The 17,787-nt window shown below is 31.8% G+C and overlaps 1 protein-coding gene across 3 annotated transcripts in view; it reads right to left on the reverse strand.

Annotated features, from left to right (window-relative positions):
* Window positions 1-1,248: 1,248 nt before the first annotated feature.
* Window positions 1,249-17,787, reverse strand: part of LRRC40 (leucine rich repeat containing 40) — a 51,607-nt gene continuing 35,068 nt past the window's right edge. For all 3 annotated transcript variants that reach the window (XM_068540092.1, XM_068540094.1, XM_068540093.1), the window contains 6 exons: window positions 15,392-15,500; window positions 12,629-12,736; window positions 10,001-10,111; window positions 7,255-7,332; window positions 4,816-5,001; window positions 1,249-2,533 (listed from right to left, as the gene is read on the reverse strand). In XM_068540092.1, coding sequence (XP_068396193.1) covers window positions 2,428-2,533; window positions 4,816-5,001; window positions 7,255-7,332; window positions 10,001-10,111; window positions 12,629-12,736; window positions 15,392-15,500 — 698 coding nt within the window. In that variant the 3' untranslated portion in view covers window positions 1,249-2,427. The remainder of the gene's footprint in view (window positions 2,534-4,815; window positions 5,002-7,254; window positions 7,333-10,000; window positions 10,112-12,628; window positions 12,737-15,391; window positions 15,501-17,787) is intronic.

Below are 17,787 nucleotides of genomic sequence, written 5' to 3' on the forward strand. Positions count from 1 at the left end.
GACTTCTCTACCATATGTGCAGCTAAACAGTGACATCTTAAGGCCAAGTAACTAGAGCTCCTTTAGCCAGAGAAAGAACTTGAATTGGGATCTGTTTTCAAAGAAATTCCATTATATTATCAAGTAATTTTCAAGTTTACAATTTGCAACTGGTAGATCTTTGTAAGTGCTTCTTTATTTATGACTTCTTTTGCAGTCTTTATGAACATTTTAATGTGCACTAAACACTAACATTTTACAGACATACTGTATATTAATGCATGCATTTCACTGCATAGTTTATTGACACTACCCTTGTAAAGCTTTTATGGAAGAAACAACAAGCCACAGCGGTATAGCAAAAGAGGCTTAATTTTTATAAATTGGGGCCTTTTCTGTCTCTTTGCTAGCTTAGGTGGCTGTATACAAATTCGGGTGGGAGGGGGCTGGAAACACCTCTTACCATTTAAGGTTTTCTACGTGGGTGAACTCTAGCCAATTCAAAACAAAATGCTTACTTTAATAACAAATTTTACCATTTTATAAAAAGTTAAATCATGACATGTTTAATTGAAATGGCTGTATTGTAATTAATATTTTGAGATAATCGTGATTTTGAGCTCAAATTATATACAAAAATTGTCATTTTTGTATGTGTTAAAAAAGAAATTACTGTATGACAATTAACAGTACTTTTTAGTTGAATTACATATTGATGTAAATAAAAACTGAATGAAGACATATTTACTACTTTATTAACATAGATTGTGAATGTAGTTAATGTTTTTTTTGCAGTATGAGACCATGACAATCTTGAAAGCTACTTCATTTTATGTGCAAAGAAGTCCTATGAATCTATATTTTAAATTTACTGAATCAGTGAAATTACTTGGTCAGTTAATTTGCAAATGCAAGCTGTGTTCTCCAGTTTTATTTTACGTATTGACACTAATCAGTAAAGGTGTACAATGTGATTAGAATGCATTTTGAAGATGCTTTCTGTACAGATACAAAATACAGGGACTAAAATAATGCTGTGCAGTGTATAGCAGAGCCATTTTTCGGCTTTGGTGTACTCAACTTTTTCAGTATTTAAAAAAGTGTTTTGAATAACATAAAAGTCTCTTTATTGTATAAATAATAAAATGTCACCTTATTGTAAAATGGCTTTTGTTTAATACTGAAGCAGATTTCTTAGGCAGCCACAGAGTTGTTGTATGAAAAGGGCATGTTTCTTTTAAACCAAAAACATAAACATTGTAATCAATATTTGAAAAATGTAACTTTTTAATGAACATGTAGTATTTATCTTTATTAGCAATGATTTTTTTCATAATATGAGCATGTCTCAATCATCCAAAAGCTATCTATCCATCCATCCACCTGTCTATCTACCTACCTACGTACCTATCCACCCATCTATTTATATAAACTAATATACATTCTATTGATTAGTTACTTAATAGAATCACATAGTATGTTTTATAATGACTGACTAGCCTACTTCTGATATTTTTGGTATAAATACAAATGTTTATATTTGATTTTTATCAAATATAACAAATTGCCTTTTAGAAAATTACCAATGACTACAAGCATATTTAAAAATTTAAGACCCTGGAAATAAAAAAAATGCACAAGGATGGATTAGAACACATCAACAGAGTAATTATATATACAAATACCTGCTTAGTAAGTATTTAAACAAAATACATTTCAAGATGTCTATGTAGTATATGCTATTATTTTCTGTTGCTGTTATCCATAAAAATTAATAAAATTTCAGTACTTCCCAGTCAAGTTTTAAATTCAGAATTGTGAGAGCAATTATAACAACATTTTTATTACTTTCTCCACCAATAACTATATCTTATGTAGCATTTCTGTGACATTAGAAACCCCGACAAAATGATTTCATGAAACATGTAAAAAAGGCTAGGAAAAAATATTTCAACTACATAAACAAAAAAAAAGACAGTAAATATTAACTTGAAACTTATACTGACACCAACCACGTCATAAAAGTTCTATTATGGATAATGAAAAGTCTTACTTTTTTAAATGCCAAAGAACAGTATTAAATAAAATTCAATTCAATTTTATAGCCAATAAAAAGGTAGAAATTGGATGGTCATATTCAAGTCAATTGGTCATAATATACGTGACACAAACAGAAATGGGAAAAAAAACCCCATCTCTACAACAATGCTTTGTCATTATAAAAATATTAAAGTATGATAAATAAAAATTCACTTTTGAAGAAACTGTTTGCTGTGTTATAAGGGAATGAAAGTGAGGATAAATCTTATGCAAAACATTCAGAGCAAATGTATGAACACTATACGTGGTTACACCATTATAAATGCACGTGATACCTTAGAAATATGTTAGTTATCAATTTAAGAACTCTAAGAATTAACATGACCAAGATTATGTAACAACTCCAATTTAAGTAGGAATCCGGTCTCTCAAATATTCCAGAATAGCAGCTGTTCCTTTCATTAATATGGCTGCTCGAGGAACACGGAACGGATTTCCATCTAGTAGCAATGTCCTAAACAAAGGAGAGAAATTAAGAATTTAAAACATTTTCCATTAGGGAGGCTTTTCTTCTAATTTCATTTGCTATTTTATAAGTAAAATTTGTGTGCTTTTAAAAATTTGTCCCTTTTCAAATCTAAGCATTAAAACAATTGGAATTGTAACTACAATAATGACTGAAACAACATTAAATGAATACTTATTATGTGAAAGGTATTGTTCTAAGTAACTTACATTCACTGATTCTCTTAATTATCTTAACAATCCTGTGATGCAGGCACCATTAATATTTCTATTTTATAGATAAGGAAACACAAGTTCAGGAAGGTAAGAAAGGCTTGTCCAAGATCACACAGCTATTAAACAGAAGAGCTGCGATACGAACCATCGTTTTACCCATCACCTTCTCAATCCTATAATGACCATATACTAAATGGTTGAGTTATACTTATACAAGTGTTAGAATGAGCAAACTGACACTCATACCAAAGACTATAACACAGTCGATATATCCTTTTCCACACTGGGAACATTAACACGTCTGCCTTCATACTCCTTCCCTTGACCAGACACATATATAAAATCTATTTTAAATGTTCTGAAATGAGGTTCAGTTTAAGATCTAAGGTCTGGTTGATTTGTTTCTTTATTTAATTAATGAAATAAATTATAAGATAGAGACTTTTATATTAATTTTCAATAACTTAAGTGTTTATGTAAATAAAAGTCAAAGGATTCACAACATATTATACCGTAGATCTAAATTATACCTTCAAATATTCCTATGTGCCTTGGGAATTATTTTAAAGAATGATTTTCTTAATTTATAGAAAAAAGGTTAATTACAGTCAATCTTCATTACTCAAACAGACTTTGCTAATTTGCCTATTCACTAAAATTTACCAGTAACCCCCAAATCAATACATGTGGCATTTTGAAGGTCATTTTGGACATGCACAGAGCAGCAAAAAATTTGAGTCACTTGACAGGTACATTCCCAACTGAGCTCAAACAAGGTGACACTCTGCCTTTTTTGTTTCAGCTCCCATACTATAAACAAATGTTCCTTCCATGGTCTATTTAGTGCAACATTTTTTGTATTATTGTACTTTTTCTTGGTGATTTCACTGTTTATTATGGCCTGCAAGCGTAATGCTGAAGTGTCTTCTAGTTTTTCTAAGCACAAGGATGTCATGTATCTTACACAGAAGATACGTATGTTAGATAAGCTTCATTCAGGCATAAGTCACAGTGCTGTTTGGCCATAGCTCAATATTAATGAATCAACAATATTAAATAAGGCGTCTTAATACAGAAACACACATAACACAAGGTTATATGTTGATTGGCTGATGAAAACGTGACCAGAGGCTTGAAAGAGCCTAACTCTGTTCTTTTCCCTAGGGAGTAATGGTTTAGTATTCATTAATTTGGTGTTCACGGAGACTTTATAGAATACAACTATTGCACATAACAAGAATCAACTTACTTGTCTTCTATAATTCAGTGTTATGAGGTACCAGAGAAAGATACCAGTGCTGCTCTAGTAAAGTAAAATATGCTAAACCATCATATGCAGTTTTCAATATTTAAATTTTTCTGACACATTCTGTTAACTACTGGGCTTTCTATTCATGTCTCAAATTCCCTTTATATTCACTTAACAAGCACTTATTAGGTGCTTACTATGGTCTAGGCACTGGGGTAACTCTTTTCCAAAGGAGGACAAAGAAATGGTATAAATGAGTCCAAACAAAGCAGGATGGGAAATCAGAGGAGGGACTAACTCTGCCTGGAATATCGGAAAGGTTTTCAAAGGTGATAATTAGGTTGATTACTGATAAAAGCAGGGTAAAGGCACTTGAGGCTGAGGTAACAGCAAACACAGAGTAAGAAAGACCATACTGGCCTTGAAAAAATGGTAGTAGTCTGTAATCAGATATTGAAAAAACTTATATGCACAGCTAAGGAATTTATATTTCCTTGACATTTTTATGCAGTAGAGTTTCAGATTATACACATACATAGTGATGAGAAAAGTATCACTAGAAACAATCAATTGCTATATTTACACATATACATACTGTATAAACAAAACTAAAAAATATATTTGGTAACATTTGAAAAACAGAATTGGGATTCGGAGTTTTGTTACCTGTTATTTTTAACGGGACATTAAATGTTTTATTTCAACTTGCCTGCAAGAGTACCTCAAAAAACAAAAACAAAAACAAAACAAAAAAAACAACGCTTCAACAAATCGAATGGAAAAACTTAGTAGAATGGTGCATTTACCTTAAGTTCACACAATTACCGAGCTCTGGTGGAATTTGTAGGAGGTCATTATTTTGAAGGTCCAATGTAATCAGATTTTCCATTGTCTTCATTTTCTGAGGGTCCACAGATCCAACCTGATTGTTACTAATCAAAATTGTTTCAAGTGTGGGAATTCGATACAGAACTTCAGGTAGTATTTTGAACCTATTAGAACATGAACAGAACACCTAAATATATTAGAATCAGAAGCAAAATCATTCCTTCAAATAGATGGACCTAAGTTTGATATCATGAGATAAAGTTTTCTTAATGTAAGTTTTTAATATTTGGTATAAGTTCTGCATTTAAATTTTTCAGAAAATTTTTTTAGACTGGATTAATTCTGAAAACCTTGAAATATATGTTAAGTGGACAGACTTTAACAGTTTCTATTTAATGTATAAAATCAAACAAAAGTTTGGAGTAAATTCTCCTATGTTTTTCTTTTCTCATTCAGGAGACAAGGAAATCTTCCTGAAATGCTCTCTGTATAATGTCTCCATGTAGGTATTCTTCCTTAGTTCACTTTTACTTCTTATGAAAGAGAATCACTGCCAATATCTTAAGTAAAAGTTAGAGATTTATACTTTGCTTTGACTTAAGCTTCAAAACTTACTAGTTTTGTCATTTTTTCAACAACCATAAATACACTCATTTTGGTTTTTGAAAAAATGACAAAACTACTATAGGCTGCTGGTTTTCTCACCCAAAGCAACCCTGAAGATGCCACAAGAAAGATGGGAAAGCTTATGGCTCTCAGAGCAATTCTCAGTAATTAACACAAAATCCCTGAGGATCTCTTGGGGGACAGAAGCTAGTTTGGTTTTAGTGTGAGGCAAACTGCTGCCTCAACTAGAAAAGACAAGGATGAGCTGAAAGAAAGCTTTATAGTTGGCCTTTTCACTTCCCCATACTGTCCTTCCTTTGCTGCCTTGATGTTTAAAAAAAAAAAAGCAATAATGAAGGGTAAACTCAAGGCACCTCTGAAGTTACAGAGGGATCAGAGAATCAATAACAAGGAGTACAGATGGATGGACCAAACCACCCTAAGTAGTACCTCCTCTTTTTCCCGCACAACCCATAAACAAGGTAATTAAAAAAGACATAGCTCACCAGTTAACACAGAAGTTAGGGTTAGGTTTTGCCAGCTCCCCAAAAGACATTAATTAACAATGCAATTGATAGCTCAATAGAGAACCGACAGTTCAATTCACAAATAAAAATTAGAAGAAACCTGAGAAGTGCATATATTTTTAAATAATGGCAACAGTGGTATAACCTACACATGAGAAAACACAAATAATAGAGTAGATGGAACAAAAACTTAAACAGGCAATATTTTAACATCACTGCGCCTTAGATTCCTCATCTGTAAATGAGGAATAATAATAGTACTAAACTTATATACTTGTTATAAGGATTAAATGAATGCATATGAAGACCTTGGTATAGTATCTGTAATATATTAAATGATAGCTACTAATATTTACATTAACTTGTTACCAGAATCAACTTTCACCATAGGAAACAATATGACATAGCTGTTAAAGAGCCCAGCTTCTAGAGTCAAACCACCTGGGCTCAAACCCCAGCTCTATAATCTATGTGAACCTTAAGTGAGTTACTTAATTCCTAATCCTCGATTTCTAAATGGACATAATAACAGAACCTACCATGTAGGGCTTTTGTGAGTATTAAATGAGGTAATACATGTAAAGTACTTAGTCCAGTGTCAGCAGATAATAAATATTAATAAATAAGCTCCCAATAAATATTAGCTATTCTTAATTATTAGTAGTATCTTCATAGTGTTTACAGAATAAAATCTAAATTTCACTAGGCATAAAAAGCTCTTAAAGGGCTGGCTACTGCTTACACACCCAACTTCATCTGTGACTTCCACTCTTCTACTTCCCCACTTTATGGTCCGAGCCATATTGAACTTCTTGACGTGTCCCATCATTTTCTCACATCCTTGTGCCTTAGTACATGCTATTTGCTCTACATGGGATGCCATATCCCTGTGTGTCTGGAAAATGTCTATTTTCCAAGCCTCAGTTTCAGAGCTACCTCCTCTACCTTCAAGTAATCTCTGGAAACACCTATGTCTATGCACTGTGCTTCCACTACAGCGATTAGAATTATTTATTTGCATATTTGTCTTCCTACTAGCTTACAGGTTTCTTAAAATGGGTAAAAGAAACAAAAAATCTACTAGACATCAGTTGTGAAAATTCTAAAAAAGCAACATCACTTTTAATTCTAAGTAGAACTAAGTGAAAATAAACCTGGATATTTAAATAAAGAAAACATATAGGGCCTTTTTGTTTATTTGGCTCTTTTAGTTGTATTCTCTAGTAAGACCTACAAATTTTCCACAGAAAATTGTTATTCAGATTTGTCTGTTCTGTTTCTTACCTATTAAAGGAAAGGTTGATTGTTTGTAGTCTTATCAATGATTCCATTTCTTCAGGCAAAGAATTTAAAAAATTATTCCTAAAATAGAGAGAAAAAAGATGATTTACAAAGTTTGAAAATTTGTACAACTTTAATTTATAATTAAAATGTTGACCAGGGGGCTTCCCTTCCCTGGTGGCACAGTGGTTGAGAATCTGCCTGCTAATGCAGGGGACACGGGTTCGAGCCCTAGTCTGGGAAGATCCCACATGCCGCGGAGCAACTAGGCCCGTGAGCCACAGCTACTGAACCTGCGCGTCTAGAGCCTGTGCTCCGCAACAAGAGAGGCCGCGATAGTGAGAGGCCCGCGCACCGCGATGAAGAGTGGCCCCCACTTGCCGCAACTAGAGAAAGACCTCGCACAGAAACAAAGACCCAACACAGCCAAAAATAAATAAATTAATTAATTAAAATGTTGACCAGACAAAAATTTACGCAGCTCAGTTTGTCAATTCTTGATTTCATTAAGGCTGTGTCCTGAGAATTCTGAATCGGTCAGCTGCTTCAAGTATTTGATTAATGTACCAAATCCTAATAGCAATGTGCAACCAACTGATACTGCAATTAACTCTTTAGTAATAGATTTAACAGGGTAAACACTGTAAACTAATCCCTTATCTCTTTCAAACTGCAATCAACAATACTTTCCACAGCCAGAGCCCTTTCGGTTATGCTTATAAATACTACATTATTTGATATCACAAGTATTATAAGTATTTGGTGAATAGAAATATTTCACATATAGACATTAAATTCTACTCCAAAAACAACTGAAAAATTACATGAAAAAGATGAAACAGGAAAATAAAGAGATTCTATATATTTAGAAACTTGGAGCTTTCTACTACATAAGTATTAAGTAAGTCCATTTCTACTCTAAGTTTAGAATTTCAATTTGCACAATGTGTAGTTTTTTAAGATCTTACAATAAAACACAGCAGTAAAGGGAATCTCATTTACTACTGAAAAGATCTGGGAGCAATTTTAGAAGAAAGGTTAACAAGAAGGTAGAAGCACTCTAGAGGCCGTATAAGTACTAATAATAGAAAATATTTGTGAAAAAGTTATATCCAACTAGATGGCTATCTATCACAATTGAATAATTTTCTCTAACCTATATCTTTGCATTCAGAAGTCAAGCCTAATATATGAGTCATACTTTCTCAACTCAACATATGTTCTTTTTTCTTTTCTCTGTACTTTTCTCCAGTTATTGTCTTTATTAATTTGTGCTGAATAACACAATGATGGTTTCTATAGTTTCCTGGAGTCTTATACCTACTGACAGCAAACATAAAAGCGCATTTTAGTCACTTAATTAGAAATTTCCAGGTATAGTTATAGACAGAGGCATGCGCGTGTACACACACACACACACACACACACACACACACACACACACAGGAGAATGGGATGAAAAATAAAGTCAGCAGCAATGGGGGCAGGAATTTATTCTCACTGTTCCATTAATACTGAACTAAAATGAGGTTTTAAACTGTTTTGCCAGTGTAATTGCCCCTGGAAAACAGAAGCAATTCCACATTTAGCAGGAGCAGAGTTATTAGTATATTTGCTTTAATCCCATAAAAAAAAATTTTGTCTGTACAGGAAGAATAAATCTTCAAACAGATATAAATAGCTTATTGTAATTTAACTATTGTTTGAGCAAAGCAAGAGCAGCTAAAAATAACAACATATGAGCAGTAAGAAGCCCAGGTAATAGAAACATATTTTACAAATTAAGTTTTAAAGCCCAAGAAAATAAATGACTGTCTAACCCTGAAATACCTATTATTACCCTCAAAAAACTGTGACACTTCTGATCCTGTCACTTCAATTTAGGACATATTTAAACTCAACTTCCTATTACCTCTGTAGAGCCTTGAATAGTTTCTTTTCTTTTTATTGCCACTCATAGTGTTCTTTTTCTTTATTTCTTGCCTTGCATGGTTAATATAATATTTTGAAACCAAACAGGTTCTTTTTGAGAGAAGTCATGCTAGCTGTTGTGCCAGCATAGGGTTTTGACAGTCTTATGCTAAAAAAGAAACAATGTGAAGCAAACACTTTCCATGTGCTATCTGTAATTTTGCCTAAGCATGAATCTAAAGAATGTATTAATATTTTCTAATATTTTAAGTAATTTTGTCTTGTCACATAACTTGTAAATTACCTTCAAATGACATCTGATTAAAATATTTCCTAAATGCTTAATTACAGATTTCTCCTAAAATGTTATTAATAAACTAAAGACCAATTTCTTTTCTTAGAAAAACATGAGGGGAAGGGCAAAAGTTAGGTAAAAAACAAAGATAAGTTACTATTAAAAAAGGGAAGCAAGGCTTCCCTGGTGGTGCAGTGGTTAAGAATCTGCCTGCCAGTGCAGGGGACACAGGTTCAAGCCCAGGTCCGGGAAGATCCCACATGCCGCAGAGCAACTAAGCCCGTGGGCCACAACTACTGAGCCTGCACTCCAGAGCCCGAGTGCCACAACTACTGAAGCCCACGTGCCTGTGCTACGCAACAAGAGAAGCCAAAGCAATGAGAAGCCCGCACACCACAACGAAGAGTAGCCCCCACTCGCCACAACTAGAGAAAACCCACACACAGCAATGAAGACCCAACGCAGCCAAAAATAAATAAATAAAATAAATAAATAATAAATAAATAATTTTTTTAAAAGGGGAGCAATAGTATCAATAAATACCTCAGATCTAAAAAAGTTAATTTTTGAAGCATACATAATTCCAAGGATATAAAGGAAAGCTTATTAAAACTGAGATTGACATCAGAAACCATTTCCTTCAGTTCCACAATCCTGAAACAAAAATAATTTTTAAATGTTAATACTATTTGAATTCACTGTCAGAACTTCAAAACTACAAGCAGACTATAGAGGAAAAAAAATCTTATATTATTTTTGCTAATTAAGATTTTCTGTAACTGTTACTTTTCTCATAAAAATTGCAATCAGTTTGGATGTGTAACTGATCAAAATAGGTTTTTAAAAACAACCATAATATTATCTGTCCAAGAATTTCTATTTGACCTTAAGTGTAGATTGAAGTTTAAGAAACCATTCAGTTTATATTTAAACCAATTATGGACAAAAAAAGTTAAATCTAGGCAATGTTTATACTATATCTGTGACTTGAATCCATAAAATAAATTGTTAGACAAATATTCTGTAACATCGTAGTTATCGTTTTAGACTCCATAATATAAAACCATCTAAGTACCAGAAGTATCTGATACATCAAAAAGCTTTTTAAATATGATATGGCAACATTTTAAAAGTATAGTATCTCTTATCCAAATTATCATTTAATCATGATAATCATGATTGCATGAAAACAGTAAGTTAATTCCTAGGTTTGCTAAGTGTTACTACTAAGCAACTTAAGCCAAATACTTAGAGAGGAAGAATTAAATACTTCTAAGTAAACCTGATCATAATTTAAGAACAAGAGATGTTATAAATGATTTGCCAAAAAACAAAAGTTAAACTGTAAATCGTTTTTGTCTATCATATTAGCAAAGAAAAAAAAAAAGAAAGAAAGAATATCAAATGCTGTGCTAAATAAGATTCTGTGAAAGATACCATGAGTCTGGATATGTAACTGATAAAACTTTTTTGGAAAGCTTTTGGACTTATGTATCGAGAGCCATACTCTGATTTAGTAATTCTTCTGAAAATTTGGCTTAGAGATACAATGTTTTGTTTTATTTACTGCCATAATCAAGCTTATGGTATATATATAAATTACATTTTTAAAGTATTGTTTACAACACGGGAAAATGTTTATGACAAATAAACCAGTCAAGATATGAATTATATGTATAATTCTAAATGGGTAGCAGCTTGAAATAAAATATGCCAGGAAGTCAATAGAATAAATCAGTGATGAGACCATAAATTACTTGTCTCTTCATTTAGTCTAATATTTTATAAATAAGTATTATTTTTGCAATCAATTTTGACTTGTGAAAAAAAAATGACGAAATAACTGTGGTAACAGAATAGCATACTGTTTTGCATAAAAATAACCAGACGGTGGGATAAAATGAGAAAGTAAGCAATAACATAATATCTTTTAACTCCTTCCATCTTCATCCCCAATCAGCTTGTTTGATCCAGGATCCCCAAGGCAAACTTGTCCTATCTAAGAGCCAATCTAAATGCTCAACTATTCTATCAAATACCTTCTGAACACTTTAAACAAGAGAGAAAGAGAAGATGAACTAGATCTCCTTTCTCAGTAGAATCTCTTAAAGTTATCATCTTTCAAGATCTACATTCCTCAAACTATTCTCTGTAAATAGAAAGCAAATAATAGTTTGTCTGACTTTTTAAAAATTTTAAGCATCTAAAAAAAATTTTGGGCAGTCAGATGAAATTTCCCCAATACATCATCTTTTTTATTCTTTTTCTTTTTTTTTTAAGTACTTAAGTATTTATTAAGTGCTAGGCACTGGTTAAATGCTTTAAGTGGATATGTCATTTAATTTAATTCTTATAAATAAGTCTATTATTATCTCTACTTCACAGCTGAGGAAACTAAGAGAAGCTAGTTAACCTGCCCAAAGCCACAAGGCTCACAGATCTGGGATACAGATACAAGCAACTGACTCTACTGCCCAAATTCTTTATGATTATTCTATCCTGTCTCCCATACTGCTGTTCTAATTGCAAGGCTATTTGTCAACTTTCTTTGGGTATATAGTTAACGGCAAGGTAACAATCATTTTTAGAAGTTCAACACTATACTAAACTAACATTCTCTCAAAACCTAAAGATTTTGCTATAATTAACATCCAGAGAGATGTATTAAACAGTACAAAGTACAGTGCAAATGAGTTATAATGTTTGTAAATGAAGAATCCTTTTCTAGGAGGAAAATGTTAACAGAGTTGTCAATTTTGTTTTTACTATCAGTGGAAAAATTCACTGGCTTGGCAATTCATTAACATAAAGCCCCAAATTCCTATTAATCTACATGAAATTGGCTTTAGATGGTCTCTTAAAACTTTCCTCTGATATTTCACGATATAGGAAAAAAGTAATATTTTTAATAATTCTAATACCTATTTTCCAAGTTTAAAATGTAAAAGAAAAAGAAAGTTTTAACCTATCTCTCAGAACCAATGTTAAAAGTGCCTCAGGGAATACTTAAGTAAATTTTACCAAATCCCTCAAATATTAACAATGTAAGAAATTTTACATATACTTTTTAATTAAAAAACTATGAAAAATAATTATTCTTGCAACTAAGATGCAAGTACAACTGAGAATGATTCACAACTTAACAGAAATAGCATCACGAACAGTTCTTACCTTTTGGGAATTTCACATAGCTGATTCTTACTGAAGTTAACAGAAGTGATAATGTTACTTTTTACTGCATCAAACACTTCATCAGGAATCAAAGTTGTTTGTTTATCACTAAATGAAAAATGGTTTAAAATGCATCATTCTTAGCAATCTGGAAAGATATGATTATTGCTTTTCATTTTAAAGGCCTTTAAAGATTTCATAAGGAGATTTTTCAAGGTAGTTGATTATGAAGTTCTGTAAAAAATGCCAAAAAACCTGCCAACCCACAAAATGTTAACTGTTAGGCATTCAGACAACATATTGTGTCATAACACTTTGTGCCAGACCTTCTGTGTAGTCATATACTCAATGGGAATAAAAACAGAGAGATACCTTCAGAGCCTAAGATGTCCAAAAGTCATACAGTAAAGGAACAGTAAATAGATTCCTCTACCTCAGAGTAAAACTAAATGTATAATTTAAAAAACTGTTCTCACCCCTTTTCTTAAAAATCTCTAACAGAGGTTAGCTCTCCACTTTCTTTGGGTATATAGTTAACTATAAGACAACAATCATTTTTAAAAGTTCAACACTGTACTAAACTAGTTTTCTCATAACCTAAACCAATTTCTCTCTCATTTAGCATGTGAAAAGGTACACAGGGTAGTGGCCTTGGATTAAACTATTCCTGGTTCTTCCATTAATAAAATAAGCTTTGTAATTTACCTTCCTTAAACCTCAGTTCTATGAAATTAGAATCTGAAGAATTATTCATTGTTATTTATGTCAGAGTTTTTGCAAATATAAATACATTTCCTTTTCATTAAAATTTTCAGTTATATTTTCAATAAAATATAAATTTAATCTTAAATGAAAGTATAGTAGAACTCTGACACTTGCAGATTTAACAATTTGATGTTATAATTAGCTGTTATGCTTATGTTATTCTTTTACAGTTTTTAATGCCTAACCTCATCCACTTAAAAGAATCTTCAATGGAATGTCGAATGACTGTATGAGCAAGAAAACAATATTACATATAATGTGTGTTATGGGAGAACTGTATAAGAAAAGCATACAGTATACAGAAAGATAAAAAGATTAAAAAAAAAGATAAAAAGCCTAGATTTCACTGTTATTATGCCTTCCACTTTTGCTTTCAGGACTCATTTTCTGCTGTGCAGACGGAGCACTTCTATCTTTTCCATCAGAAATGCTCAAGTCATGGGAAACTGATTTATTCAAATTAAACTTTGAAGATTTATGCTATGTTTAAAACTTTAGTTGAAGGCATTTATGCCTTAAGATTGGGAAATAATTTATATTTTAAATAGGATACTCCTGTCCAATTAAAGTCTCCAAGGAAAACAAATTACAATAAATTTAGAATCAAAACAATTTAAGATGTATGGTCTTAAGTGCTATCTTCATTATGCTTTTGTGACATCTGTACCTTTAAAGAATGGGAATGATTATACCGCACCAAAAAAAAAAATTGTATCAATACTACTTGATAGATTTTTTAAATGATTAAAAGCAAGAGCATATGTGAAGTACCTAGTACAATGTCCAGCACAGAATAGAAACTCAATAAATCATATCATGCAGGGTGGAGAGAATGGAAGCCAGAGATAAAAGGAATTTTAAGCTAAGAAATTCCAAGGCAGGAATCAAGTCTGTCTGATCATTCAGTGTATTACAACACCTAGCATAGAATTTGATACATACCTAGTAGACTCCAAAAATATCTACTGAATAAATGCATACATTATGTATAAGATAAGACATGATAAATTGCTATGTTATGCTATGAGAAGAAGGACACACTACAAGTATGGAAGAGTACTACCCTGTGTTACAGTGTCAAAGAAGGAAGGTGGTTTAGGGTAGTGATTTCTATGTGAATGGAACATAACAAATCTGAAACAGAGACTGAATCTTAACCGCTCAGCAGGTGGTACCTACTGATACATTAAGGAAAAGAGGCCAGAAATTAATGCTGGCTGTGTGGGTAACTGAACAAATCCAGTCACTATCTGACTTGAGTCTGTATTCTTTTTTATTTTCATTACAATACCCAGACATGAGCTAATCACTGCAAGAGCTTTGACAGTACTGGTTGTTTTTATCATTGTTGCCTTAGATAGTACTGAAGAATACTTGACAACCACTTCCAATCTCTGCACAGGTATCTTCTTTCTCCAATCGAACACACACCCATAATATATAAAAATTATTAGGCTTCTGCCTCAGTTTATATACCAACATTGTAATTATTTCAGGTTTAATATATGTGCTACCAGAGCACATTATTATGACATATTATTTGACTTGTATTCAAATATATAAACAGAGTACAACCTCTCACACTTTGCCTGCTTGAGGTGTTCATTAAATAAATGATACTTATTTTTTAGTTACCAATATAGGAGCCCCTCCAATATAAAATTCTCTCTGGATGCTGGTAACTGAGTCAGAAAATTTTATTACCAATGAATACTGTCACTCTTATTTTTTATAATAATAAAATTGTTCTTTATTATAAAAATTTTACTATTAACGACTGTTTATCTATCTCTTAAGCCTAATAAACACAAATCACCTAAGGAATGGGCATTTAAGTTCACTGTACTTTTAATATGCTTTTATCTCATCACTGTTTTTGCAATTGCTATTATTCTAAGTACTAATGCACTCTGATGAATTCTTCACCAATTTTTCTGAAGGATTATTTCTGAAAGTTTCCTATGTGTTTTGCAACATTTAAAAGAATGAATTACATACCTATAGTCTAATATTTTTAATGAGATGATGGCGTGTACATTGACTCTAGATTCACTTGGTAGTGTCATGGCAGTCTCAGTAACAGAATCACTTTGGCTAGGTCCATCATCTGGCAAAAGAAAAGTTATATAAAAACCAATATTTATACTGCAAAGTCATTTTTAAAATTCTTAAAAATACTTAAAAATAGTTTACATGATTTCTATTGACAGATATTACTGGTGAAAATATCTTCTCATATGCTTTATTTCCAATATCTCAAATCTAGATCTAGAATTTAATCTTTAATAGAAAGAAAGTTCAAAATATTTTAATAAATCCTACCTTAAGAAAGTTTAGGAGTAGGAAAGAATAAAGAATAACTACAATGTCTCAGAAGAAACAATGACAAGCAATCCTTCCTCTTAAGCAAAAATAATATGGTATTACTTCTAATGAAGGAATTTGTTAACAAAGGAAAAGTATTATTTCCCAAAAATTTCTACCAAATAGGCATCTGCCTATCTTTTCAGTTTAGGATACTATGAAGCTGATTATCCCCAATCATTTAAAATCTGTCAGTTTGCATAGTCAAGTAAGCTTTTGGTACATTACTCACATTAAGATCTTTCTTAGCAAATGTAAGACTTTATTTTAAATAGATATTTCCTAACATGCATACCTACTTACACATTTACATACAATCAACCCTTTCACTAATCTCCAGAGACTGTTTAATGTTTCACAGTCATAATATGGCATAAAAAACAAAACAAACAAAAATCATACACACTTAAAAGAGACAGCTTTGTGATTTTTTGGCAAAAGAGACTTCAGCAATCTAGACAGAAATAAGACTATTAATTTTTAGCGATGTAAAAATGATAAAACGGTCCTAGTATTCATATGTTAAGAGCAGAGGCTTGCCAAAAGAACACTAAAAAAAAAAAAAAAAAATCAGTAGTATTCCTGATCTTGCTTCAACCCAGTAGGCATTTAATGAACATTTGTTGAATAATACCAAGTGTATTTCTCTTGCATTAAGCTCATCAGTTATTCATTAATCAATAATTATTAAGTGATTATTTTCCACACAAATACATATCATATAAATATTTTATTTACAGAGGTAGCACAGAATAAATGACAGAATATCAAATAGAAATAAAAAACACTGAGAGAAATATTAATACCAAGTGAAATGCTTTGGTATTTAGAAGTTCCCTAGTGATTTGGTTATGTCACTTTAAAAAATATGTAATATATATTGCCAAATTACATCAGCAGAGACACATATTAAACCAGCAACAAAACCCAGCATTATTTTTTTAAATATACATGTATATCAGCATGATTACATATTGAAATAGAATATTCTCAACACTTTCCAAAGAGCTACTTTTAATAATCAGCATCAAGGAGAATGTAAAGAGAGAGGCTGTTGTCTCTTGGGAGGGGACTACTGTGAGACATAGATTTATTTTTCATTGTACGTTCTTGTATATTGCTTGAATTTTTTTTACCATATACATTTATTGACTTTTTGATTAAAAAAACTAAGATGGCAATATTCCATAAACTGATCTAGATTCAATGCAATCCCAAGCAGAAACCCAGCTGACTTCTTTGTAGAAATTAACAAGCTGATTCTGAAATTTGTATGCGATTGCAAGAAACCCAGAATAGCCAAGACAAACCCGAGAAAGAAGAATAAAGTAGGAGGACTTACACTTCCCAATTTCAGAACTTAGTACAAAGCAATGGTAATCAAGATAGTGTAGTACTGGCACAGGATAAACATACAGATCAATGGAATAAAATTGAGGGTCCAGAATAAATCCAACATTTATAGTTAAGTGATATTCAACAAAAAATGCCAAGACCATTCAGTGAGAAAAGAAGTCTTTTCAACAAATGGTACACAGAAACTGGATAGTCACAAGCAAAAGAATGAAATTATACCCTTATCTCATACTATATATAAAAATTAACTCAAAGTGGATCAAAGACATGAATGTAAGAGCAAAAGTATAAAACTCTTAGAAGAAAAAATAGGAGAAAATCTTCATAAAACAGGATTTTGCAAAGGACTTTTAGATATGAAACCAAACACATAAGCAAAAAACGAAAGAAAATGATTCCATCAAAATTCAAAAGAAAACTTGTGTTTCAAAGGACCCTATCAAGAAAATGAAAAGACAAACCCACAGAAGCCTAGAAAATATCTGCAAATCATATATCTGACAAGAGACTTATATCTAGACTACATAAAGAATTATTACATCTCAATAATAAAAAAAATTAAAAATTGGGCAATGTATCTCAAGAGATATCTCTCCAAAGATGTACAAATGGCTAATAAGCACATGATGTTCAACATTATTATTCATCAGGGAAATGCAAATCAAATCTACAAT

The sequence above is a fragment of the Eschrichtius robustus genome, chromosome 3 (assembly GCF_028021215.1).
Source record: "Eschrichtius robustus isolate mEscRob2 chromosome 3, mEscRob2.pri, whole genome shotgun sequence".
NCBI lineage: Eukaryota > Metazoa > Chordata > Mammalia > Artiodactyla > Eschrichtiidae > Eschrichtius > Eschrichtius robustus.